This window comes from Acanthopagrus latus, chromosome 6 (assembly GCF_904848185.1).
Source record: "Acanthopagrus latus isolate v.2019 chromosome 6, fAcaLat1.1, whole genome shotgun sequence".
Taxonomy (NCBI): Eukaryota; Metazoa; Chordata; class Actinopteri; order Spariformes; family Sparidae; genus Acanthopagrus; species Acanthopagrus latus.
Genome location: NC_051044.1, coordinates 25,942,777 through 25,958,832, shown reverse-complemented (window position 1 = coordinate 25,958,832; position 16,056 = coordinate 25,942,777). Strand labels below are relative to the sequence as shown.

Below are 16,056 nucleotides of genomic sequence, written 5' to 3'. Positions count from 1 at the left end.
CCATGAATCTATTATCTGATGATCAAACGGGGTTAGAAAGAGATTAAGACCAGAGTGAGTTTTTAAACACAACCATGTAAGACTTTACGCATTGTTCAATGCCAACGCTAAATGAAAAAAAAAAGACATGGGCTCTTATCTCAAATAAATTCACTATTTAGATTTTACACCACGAATATACTCCATCAGCGTCTTGTAAAGGTGGTTCTTTCATCAAACTACTGCTTATCCTCGTGAGGTGAGACACAATCATATTTGATTTTTGTTAAAGAGCACCACATGGTTTTGAATGTGAATATAGGACAGGTTGCAAAACATGCCAAACATTAAATAAATCTTCAGTTAATGAAGTCAAACTATGAGGGATCAAAATAAAAACCGAAATAGTGTCTTATTTTAACACTATGCAGCATGTTTGTGGCCAAGGGGATAGCATTTCACCATTTTCTATACAAACTAATGGATGAGATCTAAGGCCTACTAGGAGCATCACACCACATACAGCATAACTGTCGAGAACCAGTTCTCGTGTGCATCATACAGAAGGATCACTCTCTGAGTTCAGGTCACACAGCTACAGAAGTCAGGGTTCAGAGATTGTTTATACAGTCGCTCCAGAAGAGCACTCACAACATTCACGTTTTTCATACCAATAACCTTGTTGACTTCCATGGTGGATGAGTGAAGTGATAAGAGGGATTTGGATCAGTGATAACACACCATCAGTACTAAGAGTGTGACAACACTGCCAATGTACGTAGCCTGTGTCAAATAATGTCATCAAGAAACCGTTGCAATTATCTCAGAGAAACAGAGAGTGTAAGAGAGAAGCACTTGTAAAGTGTTGCATTAACATCACTGCAAAGCCCAAAAGATGAACTAATTCAAAGTATGTGCACACCCATCAACAGATTTAAGACATGCTGAATGAAAGCTAGAAAAGAAGGAAACATTTCTGGTTAATTAGCTTTAAAGCAAATAAAAAGGCTTTCGAAGTGTAAAGGACGTTTGTGTTTGCATCCCAAGGCGGCATAGCACTAGTAACTCATGGCATCAGGGGCCAACTGTAGAAATGCCCTTATACATTCACATGAACATGTATTATGACTCATGACATGCTGGGAGTAAAACTGTACACTTGTCATTAGAAGTGGATCGATCTGTACGGTGTCAGGGTAAAATATGAGGTAGCTCATCCATTTGTACTTATTTCAGGTTGGGTCTGTTTCATTTGAGACACCAAATGTCTGTTCAGCTCAGCATCTTTCCACAGAACAGCTGCACATTCAGGCCACGGACACATCATCAACACAGCCGTGCCCACTGCTTCATCTTTATCCAAACTAAAGATCAAGTGGTGCCATGCAAAAAGAGCCATCACATAGCAAGATTGTCATTCTCAGCTTGTAGTCAAAGATTTTAAGAAATCCCAGAAACCAGAGGAAGTGGTAAACCTTCAGTCCAATGCTGATGATGTTAGGCAGAAGGCTAGTTCACATAAACATTGCGTGGACTGGAACAATGAAAGTGGTATCGTAACACTAGCGCCTGCATAGTTTATTCTCTTCCCAAAGCATCTCTCACAACATGGATACAAACTGTGTTACAAAATGAAAACTTTTTAATCAACAAATGTGTTAAAATATAATAAACAATAAAAACATTTTTTTTATCTGTGCAATGTTTTATTCTACAGTTTACCCAGAGCTAAAAGCCGTTGTTTTCAACAAAGACAAAAGTAAGTCAACAAAAATAGCCTGGTAAAGAAACGAGTCCCTGGGTGAAGCTTCTGAAGCCACAACAGATCAAGTGGATGGTTTTAGGTGAGAGGACCCCTGCGTGATTTGTGAAACATGTCAGCCGGCCCAGAAGCTACCGAAAATGTGCCGAGTAGAGCCAGAAAGCACCAATCAACAATAGCCACCTAATAAAATAGACCCACAGACAGGTTAAACGAAAATGCTTTTCATCGATAAGACTCCTGCAAACACTCCAATGGCCCCCACAGGTTGGGCAGTGGAGCCGCATGGAGTCAGCAGAGAGTGTAGGTAGTGGTGAGAGAGCTCCTGACTACTGGCAACCCCGTGATGAACCACTGACCAGCACTGGGTGACGTAATCTGTGGCCAACCAAGTCCACGTGAAAAGAATCTTTTTTCTTACATAGAATTTGTTGAATCATACATATTTTTTCATAGAATTTTGTATAGGTTATATAAAAGGCTCTATCTGAATTTCACCTAAAGCAAACAACCAATGTCGGTGTCATTTCACAAGGTCCCTTAATTGTCTGTTAAACGATGTCGGGGCAATCTGGGGTGGGCAAACAGATCTCATCCTCCTCCTTTGAAGACGAGGATGGTAACTAAGTGAGAGGAAACACAAATTTCATCCCTGCGCCTCAGTGATGAGGGCCTCCATGTGAAGGTACAGACAGCAAACAGGTGAGTCTTTACATCCAGAACGCAGTCACGAAGCGCCTGGATGGCTCAGCTCAGTGGAGTCATCACCAGCTTTAGGTGTCCATGCTCCCTGTGACCCTCTGCCCGGTCCCACCCCCAGCACACCGAGTGCACACACTGAGGGTCAATCCTCCAGCAGGTCTCTGTCCAGATCCATGAAGGGCTCATCAATGTAGCTTGCTATGGCACACGGAGAAGTCCTGTCTGATCCCAGCAGCACCGACACCGTCTCCTTCCAGTAGCTGAAGGGAATACAGGAGCTCTGCAGAGGGAAACCAGACAGGATTTAGAACAAGAAAACGCTTAAATTAGTTTGTTAACCGCAGTGTGTGCTAGCTGCAGTTAGCTGTCATGCTAAGCTTTTTGTGTTAGGGATAGTTTTGGGGGAATTATACTAGATGCCCTGACAGAGATATCAATTTAACCTTGCTGTATTCCTGGATGAATAAAACAGTGATCACTTCAGCATTAAATAACAGAAAGTGAGACTCTATCAAAGCAATACCACCCTAAAGCAATGTAAATTGAAGCTACATACAATGTCTTGGTTACGGTTGTCTAAATGCCTGTGAAAATATTTAGGAAACTGTTCATGTTGAGGCAGTCATGAGTGTCATCTTTGGCCACTTGGGGGCAGCAGAGCAAGAAAATGTGCAACAATCTCATCACTTTATATTTTTTATGGCTAATTTGTTGACACACACTTGCCTATTATCACATCCTGGTCCATTTCATCATCAACAAAATTAAAAGTCCGTATTCTACCAACATATCATGACCAAATAAAAGTTCTGGAAACACAAAGTTCGGAAGGTGCCAACACCTTGTTGTGTTCCTGTGTTTACCTCAGCGGAAATAGCAGGAATACTGAGATTATTGTTTGTATCTCAACTGTTCTTTCATGTGCTACAGCTTGAAAAGGGGGGGTTTAAGAAGATTCTTTTGATGGTCAGAAAATTTTAGTAGTGAGAAACACACTTTTCTTTGAGCAATCAGCAATGGCCGGGGAACCAAAATTCTTATTGTAGTTGAAAACGAGAACACCCTCTTGGTTCTTAATGTATTTTCTGCAGCGAAAAGTGTGTTTTACCCACAACATCTTCACAGAACACAACTCTGCTGCTTTTTTAAAAATCAGTCTCTGAGAATTGTTTGGAACTGAGCTCTTAACCTGTTCTTTGAGCTTGCCTTCAGCCCCACGACACGTGTTACTGAGAAGCAGCACTCAAAGTACTTCAAGTAGTTGTTGCACTTGCTGTTTTCACAGCATGCATACTTGTGATTTCCCTGTCAGAATGTTTTGAATGGATGATATTTAAGTGACTGAACATAAGCAGTAAACAGAGGGGACACACCTCGTGCTGCTTGTTGCTTTCAACAGTTAGCTCTTGTACATTTTTGTACAGTAAATGCCTTCAATTCATCAGAGCTACTCACGTTCTCCAGACAGGTGCTGTCTTTGTCTTTGTTGAGGTAGTGGCGCTGCCAGAAGCGCAGTAGGTTGTGGAAGTTGTTGAGCAGGCAGCCCGGGTACTTCTCAGCATACTCCTTCTCCCGCAGGGCGTTGAGGTAGAAGGGCAGTTTAGCCTTTCTTCTGGCCAGCATCAAGATTACCAAACTGGTGTTTAAACAGCTCACATTCTCCTGCAGGATCAACAGGATGGATGCAGACATGAACAGGATCTGAGTGATTAACTATTACGTATCACAATACTGACAAGTAAAAATTTATTAAAATGTTACCTGCTTTAGATTACATCAAAATAGCCCTCAATTTATTTGTGAGTCTAATGGATCCATGTGACAAGGTGAAAATGAAATGAGACCTGTGTGAGCGTCTGTACGTTGATGATGTTGATCAGTCTGAAAAGGAAGGACAGCCTGTTCTCCACTCTCGCCATGTAGGACAGCAGGCAGCACTCAGAAAGTACTTCCACCACTGGGAAAAAGACACGACACCAAAATTAATTTTTAATGACCTCTTCTTGGAAAAGCACTTCCAATTATTTCTTATATTTTAAGTAGGAGAATTAAGTATATTTCTATTGTTCACATTCATGGTTAATCTTTGTTTAGTTATCCAGGGTGGGATATGTAACTTCTCCTTTAAAGGCTTTCTTATGAATGAGTCGACATGTGTAAACTTTCCACCCTGTCCCACCTTTGACATCTTCCGTCTGGCTCTCAAAACGGTCCAATGAAAGGACGATGCAGCGCACCAGCATGTTAGAGTCCACCAGAGAACTGTTGATCTGCGTCAGGAAGGTCTGAAACTACAGAGCAGAAATTTGAGCATACAATTAGACAAATGGTCTTCCACTGCACAGGTTGAGAAATTCCTGTAAATTGTGATTTGTTAGACTAGCAAATACATTCTTAAAAGCCATGAGGTGTACAAAGATACCTTCTCTGGAGTGTTGACATATTTGTTGAATCTTTTGAAGGCATCAATGTTGAACTTCATGAGCTCTCCCAGTAGATCAAAGTAGCTCTGTAGGACATCTCGAGATGTACAGCCGCTGTCTATGATGCAGAACAGGATGTGCTGTCGAAGGATTGAAGCATAAACTGAGCCGCCATTCATTCAAGATAAATCAAAATCAAGATAAGATCTGTGTGATGTATGGTGTTTTCGTGGATGATGAGAAAACCAATCTGCAGTTGTAGTTTTACCTCTAGTAATCCCCTCTTCAGGAGGAACATTTGGTCTGCATAGGAAGTGGCTCCTCTGAGAAAACTTTCAACTGCCCTTGCCTGCCAGAATCTACACAGAGAAACAGAGAGATTGAGCTAAAGTATAAAAAGCAAAACTAGAGATACAGATTGAGAAATCCTTTTAAAGAGAGAAGAGAGGCTGTTTGATTCTGTGAACGTCGGCATCTTTATTTCCTGCGTCATGATCTTTGCCCTACATGATGCACACCTGAATGACGAGTCAGGAGGCTCCCTCTTCATGACAGTGAGGATTCTTGTCAGGAGACCCTTCTTCCCATCACACACTAGGCTTCTGTCGGTGTTGACGAGAGCTTCCACCTCAGGGATGTTAGCCTTCATGGATATGGCACTCAGTTCATTCAGCTCCTGGCTGTTCAGCAGAAGGTATTTGTTCCTGAAAGATGGAAATAATTTAAACAACAAACAAAACTTACAACATATAGTCAGATCCAAGGGAACTCAATGGGTTACTTACTCATGGTGATCACTGAAACTCTGAAGTAGCCTCAGGAACTGGATTTTAAAGGATATTTCCTGCACAATGAAAATGTTGATTAGTGTAAATTGTTGTGTTAAAGGATCATTAATGGCCCAGAGTCATGTTTATAAGAATATTGTTGGGTTAAAAATTCATACCGGACTACAGTCGCAGTTCTCATTCTGGCCATGCACTACATGATTTGAAGCTGTGTATTTTCTCCAGATCAGCTTGTCAAATAGATTGTTGAGTCCCGGGATGAGACGGAACTCAGCCAGCATCTTGTGCACCTGTGCAGCAACAAAATACAAAGCTGCTGAGACCGAACACTACAGTTTTAATCTCGAGGAAGAAGGAGATGAGTACCTGGTTCCTCTGTCGGCCCATAAGAAGGACACACAGCACGTAGAGAACTTCCACTTTATACATGATCTCATGAACGATCTTCATGGACTGGGGCAGTCGATGTCTCAGGGGGCTGGTGGCCAGGGAACTCTCGTCTGATGACTCTGATAACAAGTGAAAAAAAAAAATCCATCCAAATCAATGTTCAGAGAATTTAAGCAAGTATGGGGAAAAGGCAGCAGAAGTGATAGCTGTCTTACCAGTGCTGCTCTGCTCAGCCTCCTCTGTAGCCATCTGCATGAGGGCGTCCAAAACCAGGGCATTGTCCAGCCAGGTGTACCAGTCCTCCAGCTCCTGCAGGAAGTTAGCTCCCGTGGCCTCAGACACTTTCCTAGTGGCCAGCTTACACAGCCGCTCAATGAAGCCAGGGATGTTCAGCAGGGTTACTATTGGAGAAAGAGTCAATTTACTGATCCTTCTTCGCAATGGCACACAATACATTATACAGTCAGTCTGACCAATGAAGACAACCTACCCTGGTTGACTTCTGCTCGTGAGGGGCTAGCATTGCGTTTCTGCTGGGCGTTTTTGGCCAAAAGGGTGTGCTTGTCGTCGTTTCCAACATCAGGTTCTGAGATGGTGACTGACAGGATGCGACAGAAGTTGGCCAGCTGTTGTTGGTCAAAGCTTTGGACCAGACCTGACAGGTTGGGGATACCCTCTAACTGGATCATCTCCTAAATACACAAACATATGAACTGTTAACTACTGTTAATTACTAAAAAGAAGAAATGCTGTGTCAAACTGTTCCTTGTTATCTTAACCATTAATTAAAAATACCAGGAGCAGAAAAAACACAAAGCAACTTTGATCGAGTGGCTGATTAATTAGCTGATCAAAAGATATAGTAATGCACAAATATGTATCTGGGGTCCAAGCAATCTGATTAATTGTCCCTTCCCCCCGTTTTTTAAACTACAGAGCCAAGCAAAGATCGTGACATGAATATTAAAATGCAGAAAAATATCTAGAGAAATTCAAGCGAGGTACAGAACAATTCTAAAATTAAGGCTTGGGTGTGACATAAGGGTGTCTGAAGCTCTGCCAGGCACAATCATTCTGGCACTGGAGGTGTCTGTACAAAAACAATAGAGTGAGCCGATAACAATACTAATTTATCTGCAGAACACAGAATAAAAAAGGGCTGTTATTTGCACAGAAAAATCGAGATTTGTCATTATGGTAACAAAGGGGCACATAAAGCTATCAGTTTTGAAGAAGATGACTAGATTGCCAAATGTGTCACCACATAAATCACAAAGTGACTTCAAAGGCCTTCTAACAGTGGATTTACAGGCCCATAAACAATGTTTAAATGCTCATGCTGAGGATTTAGTACAAGGATAACTCTGACCTTTTTAACTCCAAGAATATCTTCAATAAGGGTGGCAGTCTGTAGGAAGGTCTTCTTGTTTGTCATAAGGGTAAAGAGAAATAGAACAAAGTCGTCTCTCCCAGCCAGGCTCTTTGTGACTTCCTCCGTCTGCATTTTGAAAAAAAGCACACAAACATATTTAAGTTTTAGTTTTAATTCAATAAACTAATCCAACTGATAGAAAAACACTTCTAGTTATGTGCATATGCTAAACTAAAGTAAGGCATGATGCACCTGACATTTCCTCAGTCCATACAAGTGGAACAAGATACTCACACATATACAACAGTTGTAAAGAACACTTAGGCAGTCCTTGACCAGGTCATCATTCACTGTTGTAACAGAAACACAGGTGTTAGTCTGAGCAAAGTAGCATGACATTAAAACAAAATTATCATCATTTCAAAAGATGTTCACTTTTCTATAAGCACTGACATATTCACAGATATAAGGTCAATCCTACTTACTTTTGGGTTTTTTCTTCTGCATAGTTAATGTGGGTCTCATCAAGATCTCCACAAGCAGCTTCAGGTAAACAGGAAAATGAGCATTCAGTGCTGTGAGCCAATACACTCTGCGCTATACCAACACTTGCCAACTGCTTCTCTAAACGTAACAATGTCCATGTCCAATAGTTAAAGAACATCAAGCACTAGAGATGTCAAACTTACATCGACTCCACCAAAGAGGTCAAAGGTGTGCGTGTTGGGAAAGGTGGATTCCTGAGCAGTCTTCCTGTCCTCCGTGACAAAAGACATGGCCTCCATGGAGAGCTGGGATGATAATACCTGACAAAAAGCCATTGTCCAACTTTAATTTAAATCAGCCCGGCCCCAAGTGTGACATTAATCAACAAACTGCTAAACCCAGCGATACCACAGCCTCATTGTGGACTAGTGCTGTGTAGTTACCTTAAGAAAGCTATGGGCATGGGAGAGGTCACTGTTGGGATGGCTGCTCTCGTAGAGCTTCTGCAGCAGAGTAGGGATGCCATGCCACTTGGCCCTTTTATCTCTCTCCTGGAGCAGGCCTCCTGGGAGCTACAACACATAAGCAAAGGCAGCTTGAAATAGTGCAACGTGCACAGTGTATGGTTATTTGCATCAGTGCTTCAAAAAAGGTTTTAAATCATCTATTTTTGCTTGTACTAGTGGATGTAAGGCTTTAGTATTTTTACTTTACTTTGGTGTTGGCGGCATGTTTCATGCAGAGAAAAGCATGAAGTGATTCGAAGTAGAAAATATGTATATGTACTCTATAAATGTTTTAATATATGGCCAGTCATTTATAAACATTTAAAACATATTGTTTGGAACCCCCCTGTTGATATAATCTTAAAATAATCTTCCTTCACAGACACCAAATGTCAGCTTTTGAACACAAAAAATGTCTTTAGAGAATAAAGCTTGTGAAACAGATTTTAAATTTGATTCGAGGTCAGCAACACCTCAGGTCATACATAGCAGACCAGGTAACAGATAACAGAATCCCTCAAATAATTCAAGCTGAGGACGGTGACCTGTTTTTGCTCAGTCCGTGGGTGCAAATTTATTCTGGAACAATGCAATAAGGTAAAGCAGAGTCTTCACCTAAATACCCTTTTAAAAATACATGGTTGTGGCAACAGTCTGACAAAAGAGATGTGCATGAATAGTGATATTTTTTCTCAAAGTGTATGATGGAATAATACACATCTGACAAAGCAGAAAAATTTTGACGCTAAAAACAAATAACTCTTTTGTAAAATCTGAACATTATTTCTCTTTATACTTGAGCAGTGTCACAGCAGTAAACAAGCCCAATCCTGCTGCATTCAACACTCACCAAAGTGGCACCAACTGGCTTTTAAGTGCTTTTAAATGCCCTGAAAATCAGTATGACCAAAGCAAAGAAGCTCACAACTGTGTCACAATAATTCTTCTAATTTGAGATAAAATAATGAAAAGCAGCTAATAGCTCATAAGTAAGTGATCAGAGGAAATCTGCCCCGAATAACAACCAAAAATTACAATCCATTTACCATACATGCATTTGAAAACGTAAAAATTAAATGCTGACAACCGCTGCAGCCCAGTAAGCAAAGAAAACGTTCACTTGATGACACAGTGTTCATATTTTTGTAACTATAAATTGTGAGTGGAATGGAGGGGAGTGACACAATGGAGCAGCTTTTGGGAATGATTTCAGTTCTAAACAGCGGCTTTTGGCAAAGTCATGATGACCAGCTCCCTTCCTAGACACCTAAAGTACTGACTTAATGATAGTGGATTTTGCATAGTGTTCAGAATATGGCAGCTATCTCAACACTTTTGTGCATTTTCCACGTTTGTAAAGGTTATCAAGGATATAAACTTTGTTGAGTTCATGATACCATTCCACACTACCATAAAACTGCAAGTCAGCCAGGTGAAATGCACGAGTCTAATTGCAAGGCAATACATGTTTTAACCAGCCTACGGATGTAAAGGCCTAAGTCAGGAGAGTGAAAGGGGCGAGGTGCAATAAATATACAGTGTCTCACAGTGTCTAAGTGTGAGGGCAGGTGTGACGTCCATATGCCGACCACTGGTCAAAACAGTTGACGTAAACAAGCGTTACACCAAAACTGACCTGACAAATATGTGCTCCGACGTTACCATTATCGTGTCAATATTTGCGTGTGTGGAAATACGAAAAAAAAAACTTGCTTACGTTAACTGGTGCAAACAGCTGCTGTGGCGTATCCATTTATGGAAACGACAGTTATTGTGGATACTATGTGGTTACGTAATCACCTGAGCTGTTCAGCTGGCTTAGCTAGCTAGCTGACGTTAACGCGTCTGCTAACATTAGCAAATGTTAAGGCCGTTGGTTATTGCGATACAAATACTCCCAACACTAAAGTACGTGTCGTCTAGAAACATTCACACCCCACCGTCTGATAAGCACACTACCAGTCCGACAAAGCTTCGGCTCAGAGCGTTTTTATTATCGTATTTCACATGGCCTGTAATGCTAAGCTAATGTGAAGCTAACAACAAAAGACCCACTTGAAGCGGAGCTTGTTTCATGCACATTTTGTAAAGCTGGCGTTAATTTCCTTGTCAGCGAGCAGGTATTACTATCCAGAACACAATGGATAAAAAAACCAAGGGTTTGCTCTGTAGAACTAGTACATAACGTTGCAGCTAGCTGGAAACCCAACGCTTGCAGGGGCGAGTTCATCCCCAGTCAAGTCTCCAAGGCTACGTCTTCATTTTCAGGCTGGACTCAAGCGCAAGTCCCTGGTCTGCGTCGATCAACAATTCGTATGTCGAAACTGTCGAAACATTCGTCGTTTCTCTTACCTGCGTCCCTCGACTGAAACCCTGGCCAGTGATTTTGCTGGACGTGAACTTCGTGACGATGTTGCTATTGCAGTTTCTTCGTTTTCCTCCAGTACAAGGGGACTCGCACCCCAGAAGCGTCGCCATTATTTCTTCTTCCTGAACTGAACTGTTCGGCAGGAAGTGGAAGGCTTTGATGAATTATTGGAGGTAATTAAGCGGCATCTGCTGGCAGAGAGGCTCACTCTGCCAGAACCACTGGCCTCAGTCACACACACTGCACAGGTTATGTATTCTGTTTATTATGATTACATATTTTCCCAAGAAAAAAAAAACAGGGAAGACTCTCTTTTGTTTTGGGTGGTTATATTTATATGTTATTTATTTGTCACATAGTTTATTGGATTCCAATAACATTGCCATGACAACAATCATGTTAGAATATTATCCACATATTGCATTTAAAAAGCATATACATTAAAGTATAAATTAAAAGAAACATTCAACTTTTGAGAACAAATGGCATTCAGTTCTCAGCGCACACCTCCACTGTGGGCCTGTCTGAACACACACCAACAAACAGCCCTCTTACAGACATATAGTATGACTCCAACCGTTGTAGTGTCTCAGCCCCCATTGCTGCTCCAGGCCGGTCAGTGGAGACTACGCATGGGCACGCAGACAACCTTGTCTACTGGCTTGCCCAAACTTACAGATGAGGCAGGACAGCATCTGACTGACTTCATTCTCTCTGACTGATCCGCTGTCTTTCCTCAGGTGTCCCAGCTGTGATCGTTGCCCTCTGTCATTTGGAGGTAGGAGGTGATGGCCTCCCTTAGCCCCTCGCTCACCAGTGAGTTACCTGACTCTGTCCTCTTCCTCTTGAAGATCACTGACCTGAAGGAGACAGAGAAGGATCCGAATGAGTAAAGCGATCACAATATCGGTTTAAGTTTTCCCAAACATGGATTCATGGTGTCTAGGACACTTTTTAACTGGTGTATAAACATAAGTAATAAACAGAAGTTGCCCTGTAGGATACAAAATCAAACCTGGCAGATGCCCAGTACAACCACAGTCTTATTATATTGTATGCATGCCTCACACCAAGTTTACTCAGCAATGAATCACAAGTTATTGTAGTCATTGTAAGCTGACACGACATATTTCAGACACAAAGTCTACAAAAAGTGAAAATAATAAGCTGCACAAACAAAAGGATGCCACTAGAGGCCCATGCTCTACTGTACAGCAAGTAACAGAGTGACATCTTGTGGCGGTCATTAGTAGAGGCTGATGTCACACCTGCTGATGTCCTTCCAGTTGATAGTCGGCCTCCTGACAGTTATGGGTATAGGCCTGGCATCTCGAGCGTTGTCGAAACCCTGGATGAAGCAAGGCCTGGTCAGCCGAGCGCACAGTCCATCTGCAGACTCTGAAGGAGGAGGCGACATTTTACTATTTAGATTTTGTCACTGTTGGGTTCAGGCTAGAATATAAGCATTACATCCTCAGTACAAACCTGAGTAGTGCTGCACCAGGTGATGCAGGGAGGGGAAGGTGAGTCCCGGAGATATGTAGACCCAGCTGTTTTGGAGGTAAGAGATGCGGTAGTGCTTTACACAGTCCTGGTATGAAGAGTTGGTCCTCCTCAGGACAGACAGCGAGTAACAATCTGAACGTCAGAAAACCACACAGTTGAATAAACTACACGGCTCTTGAATCTTCATTTGTTCCAGCATTAATTCATGTTCCCTATCCTTCCTGAGCCATAGATCTAGCTGTTTCTAATGCAAATCAAGCCATTCTCTTGATCTGACACATTAGAATATACGGTTTTAAAAAAAATGTGAAAACTTCATCAGAAACATAAGATGAGGACATTATATTTAGGAGAATTTTACACACTGAAGCTCCAGCTGGATTGAGTTTGCTTATAATACGCGTGAGAATTAAAGAAGCAGGAAACAACCCTCTAACCTCTGTTTGTCTCTGACTCTCGGATCAAGAAGGCTCCGTTGGAGTTAGTAGGCTGCATGAGCAGCTCTGTTGCTTTGTACCTGCTGATACCTGCAAACAGCCACCTGAACACAGAGAGAGACACATGGGGACGGTAAGACAGTGTTGCTATTCAGACAAAGAAAAAAATAAAATAAAATAAAATAAAATAAAATGTGTGTGTGTGTGTGTGTGTGTGTGTGTGTGTGTGTGTGTGTGTGTGTGTTTGTATACATATGTTGCTGTTGTTTTCAAGTTTGGAAAATCCAGATGAACAATATCAAAGCTCATTCCCCACTGGAGGAGTACTGAAAGTACATTAGGCAGAGGCTGACGTCTTGTCTCTGGAGAGAACTGAGGTCTTGTTCCAAGCCTCTGTCTCCACTGAGGTAAAGGGCAACTTCACAGAGACTCCTCCTACCTCACAGGGAACTCCCCGCCTTTCATCACACCTCCGTACAACTCCTCTGCTTTCTCTCTTACACACACAGTGACGGGACAGGCGTTTTAATGCACATCCATGTGACAGGGGCTTACCTGTGTGTTACCTTGGCGGTGTAGTTTGTGGGTACATAGATCTCACGGCCTGTGGTTGTGGATCTCACGATCATGAAATCACCGTCACTGTTGGAGAAAACAAGCAGTCATGACTAATTGTATCTCTTTAAGTGAGAACGAGGGTGAAGGTGAAACATTAGAAAGCAGCGTCACGTACTCTGAGAGGACGGTGAGTTGTTCTCCAATGCACATGGTCAGTTCAGTACGGCCAAAGGACGGGTAGTCACAGAGGGATACAATGATGCTGTCCTCGTTGGCTGCAGAGAGGAAGAAGCAGACAAATACAATAAACCAAGTTCTATTTTTCTTATTTTTTCTTTTGCATGTTGAGGATTTGGGGACATAATCTACCTGATGTTACAGGTTCAGCTGAATTCTCTAGGATTGTACGGTTGGACTGACATCTGATGGGGCAGGTCCCCATGTTCCTTGGCTTGCTGCTGATGTGAAATGACTCTTGTGGCTGAAAAAGAGAGGCACAGACAGAGACAGGGTGAGATGGAGGTGCATCCTCAGAAAGCTGTGTGCCTTCAAGGGCCTTCAGTAACCTTCACATTGAAAATTCAGTTATCCCACTAGTTATCACATTATGACTGCCACCAGAGGAAACAGCTCGCAGGTACTTTATTTCATAGCCTGGCGACAAAAGCTAGATGATACAGGAAGGCGCCAAACCACAACAAGAGGCAGTGATATCCTGTGTTAAATTTCCATGCAGCATGTTTGCGAGGAATAAAGTCGACTTCACATAAGAGTGATAGACACGAATAATTAAAGGATGGCATTTCATGGTTATGACGCATACGACTTGTTTTTCGGTAACTTCATTATAAGGGTACAAATCAGATACTTAAGTAATGATTGATTCGTGATGATTTAATGCAGGATTTATCATGTGTTCCCACTGCTTATTATTAACAAATGGTTGCTGTGACTTAATGTGATTAGTTAACACTTAAATAGATCATTGATTCTGGTTTACTTCATGCAGGAATGCCACCAAATTGGCTGGATTTGAGTTACATAAAACCTTTATTTTAACACCCTCGTTGTTCAGTCTTTCTGAGAGCAGAACAGTAACAGTAATGAAACGTCAGGTGATTTTCTTTCGTCAAACTGGTCATAAAATGCAAAAATGAATAAATATAAAGACATGAATAAATACACTTTTATCTAACTGAAATCCATCTGACTTGATGCATATTGATTAATGTGTGAAGAATCTGCGAATTAAAAAAAAAACTCCATTCACACACAGTGATAGCAACATGTTAATGTGAGCAACAGGAATTCATTATACATCCTGCATTAATACATGGATTGAATTATCATGAGAAATGCACTGGTTAGAAATTCATTGCATTAGCGTATAATCTGTGCCCTTTGTGTAAGTGTTATCGCTCTATTATAGCAGCAGCAGAAGGTTAATAAAAAAAAGCTTAATGTTAATTCAGCTCATTTACAAAACACTTTTTAACCAGCAACTGATTCACTTAGAGGAAGAATAATGAATGATTTATACAAAACAAGTGATCAGGCATTAAGCTGCTAATATTCTAGGGTCAAAAATCAAGTCATTGGACAAAATAAAGGGGAAAAAAAGAGAATTGATGCTTCCTTTAAGCAAGTATCATGCTCACCTCCTTTAATTTTTCCCTATTAGATGTGTCGCACGAAAATTAGATTCCTCGCTGACAGTGAGCCAGGTCCGTCTCTGATCAACTGGTAAACTCCAAATCTTCCTGATGACAAATGCTCACACGCATTCAAATGGATGCCTGTTGTGTTTAAATGTCAGAGCTCAGGTTCCCACTCAGGCCTGCTGATCAATCAGAATGACTGTGGTCCCTCCTCTGCTCTGTTCCCATGAAGACAGCAGTGTTTTCGCAGCTGTTTATAGAGGGGGGCTGACCGAGGAGACGAGGCTTCCTGCAAGTATGTCACCCTGCTGCAGTTTCCTGTGACGCTCGAGACCGTGACATCCTGACTCAGAAAAAAAAAGAAAAAAAAGCTTGTGTTGATCTCTCTGAGGCAGAGTGTTTTCAAGTGGAGCTAATAGTGCATCACTTGTTTATGGAATGAGCTGTGTGTCTACGTAAACAGCATTTGCATGTACATACAGCTTGTGGTGCACTGTGGTGGGCCAAAGCAGTGATGTCACTGCACACCAACAGTTCCTGTTGATTAGGTTAAACTATAATTGATCTGTCATGTCTGATTAATGGAAAAGTTTGTCTGCATTTTTCCCTGTCAGTTCAGTCAGCGCTCTAATTACAGTCACTATCAGTCAGTTTAAAGTGATGCCACCGATGTTTCTGTCAGATACGGGTCAAACCTCTGCAGAAACATGACGAAGGTTCTCCCTGCCAGCGTTTATCAACAGTCACAAGTTTATCTATCAAGCTGACACCACAGTTCAGTGAAACAGAGCAGTCATGGAGCATTATGACTGTCAGTATAAGGGCATTTTGTACCAGTGAATTGTTTGTGTGTGAAAAGGTCAAATGAAATGAAAATGGTTCATCCTTCACTCAATGAGAAACGTGCAGCCTTAAACTATAAATATTAATTTATGCACATCAGGGACGGCAGAAATGATGTGCTGGTTCCAAGTTCATGCTCACAGAGGCCACAGAAGCGTTAGCTCACTACGTGTTCCAGTCTTTAATCAGATATACTTATCTGGAGGCAGAGGAACAGCTCTGCTGTGGATGGAAACAATAAAAGTATCTTTACCAGCAGAGGTCGAAATTTGTGTCCG

General features: G+C 41.7%; 2 protein-coding genes across 2 annotated transcripts; both read right to left on the bottom strand.

Moving 5' to 3' along the window:
- Window positions 1-1,382: 1,382 nt before the first annotated feature.
- trpc4apa (transient receptor potential cation channel, subfamily C, member 4 associated protein a) lies at window positions 1,383-10,937 on the bottom strand. The gene is made up of 18 exons (XM_037101056.1): window positions 10,761-10,937; window positions 8,346-8,474; window positions 8,106-8,222; window positions 7,902-7,959; window positions 7,711-7,766; window positions 7,414-7,542; window positions 6,535-6,736; window positions 6,260-6,445; window positions 6,021-6,163; window positions 5,813-5,944; window positions 5,652-5,710; window positions 5,385-5,570; window positions 5,135-5,225; window positions 4,866-5,006; window positions 4,623-4,734; window positions 4,288-4,400; window positions 3,899-4,105; window positions 1,383-2,723 (listed from the first exon to the last, which is right to left on the bottom strand). The coding sequence occupies exons 1-18, from the start codon at window positions 10,884-10,886 to the stop codon at window positions 2,586-2,588; spliced, it is 2,325 nt and encodes a 774-aa protein (XP_036956951.1). The 5' UTR covers window positions 10,887-10,937; the 3' UTR covers window positions 1,383-2,585.
- Window positions 10,938-11,077: 140 nt separating this feature from the next.
- si:ch211-25d12.7 (src-like-adapter 2) lies at window positions 11,078-15,198 on the bottom strand. The gene is made up of 8 exons (XM_037101057.1): window positions 14,936-15,198; window positions 13,647-13,758; window positions 13,453-13,552; window positions 13,275-13,361; window positions 12,720-12,823; window positions 12,262-12,414; window positions 12,045-12,174; window positions 11,078-11,636 (listed from the first exon to the last, which is right to left on the bottom strand). The coding sequence occupies exons 2-8, from the start codon at window positions 13,717-13,719 to the stop codon at window positions 11,513-11,515; spliced, it is 771 nt and encodes a 256-aa protein (XP_036956952.1). The 5' UTR covers window positions 13,720-13,758; window positions 14,936-15,198; the 3' UTR covers window positions 11,078-11,512.
- Between the last annotated feature and the right edge of the window lie 858 nt (window positions 15,199-16,056).

What these genes read in the sequence shown, in the direction of transcription:
- si:ch211-25d12.7 (XM_037101057.1), bottom strand. Translation starts at nt 13,719, where the DNA reads ATGGGGACCTGCCCCATCAGATGTCAGTCCAACCGTACAATCCTAGAG. An exon ending in CCTGGTGCAGCACTACTCAG is followed by an intron (nt 12,175 to 12,261) that starts GTTTGTACTGAG and finishes CTCCTCCTTCAG; the next exon opens with AGTCTGCAGATGGACTGTGC. An exon ending in AACTGGAAGGACATCAGCAG is followed by an intron (nt 11,637 to 12,044) that starts GTGTGACATCAG and finishes TGTCTCCTTCAG; the next exon opens with GTCAGTGATCTTCAAGAGGA.
- trpc4apa (XM_037101056.1), bottom strand. Translation starts at nt 10,886, where the DNA reads ATGGCGACGCTTCTGGGGTGCGAGTCCCCTTGTACTGGAGGAAAACGA. An exon ending in TGGGCCGACAGAGGAACCAG is followed by an intron (nt 5,945 to 6,020) that starts GTACTCATCTCC and finishes GTTGCTGCACAG; the next exon opens with GTGCACAAGATGCTGGCTGA. An exon ending in CCAGACGGAAGATGTCAAAG is followed by an intron (nt 4,401 to 4,622) that starts GTGGGACAGGGT and finishes TCTTTTTCCCAG; the next exon opens with TGGTGGAAGTACTTTCTGAG.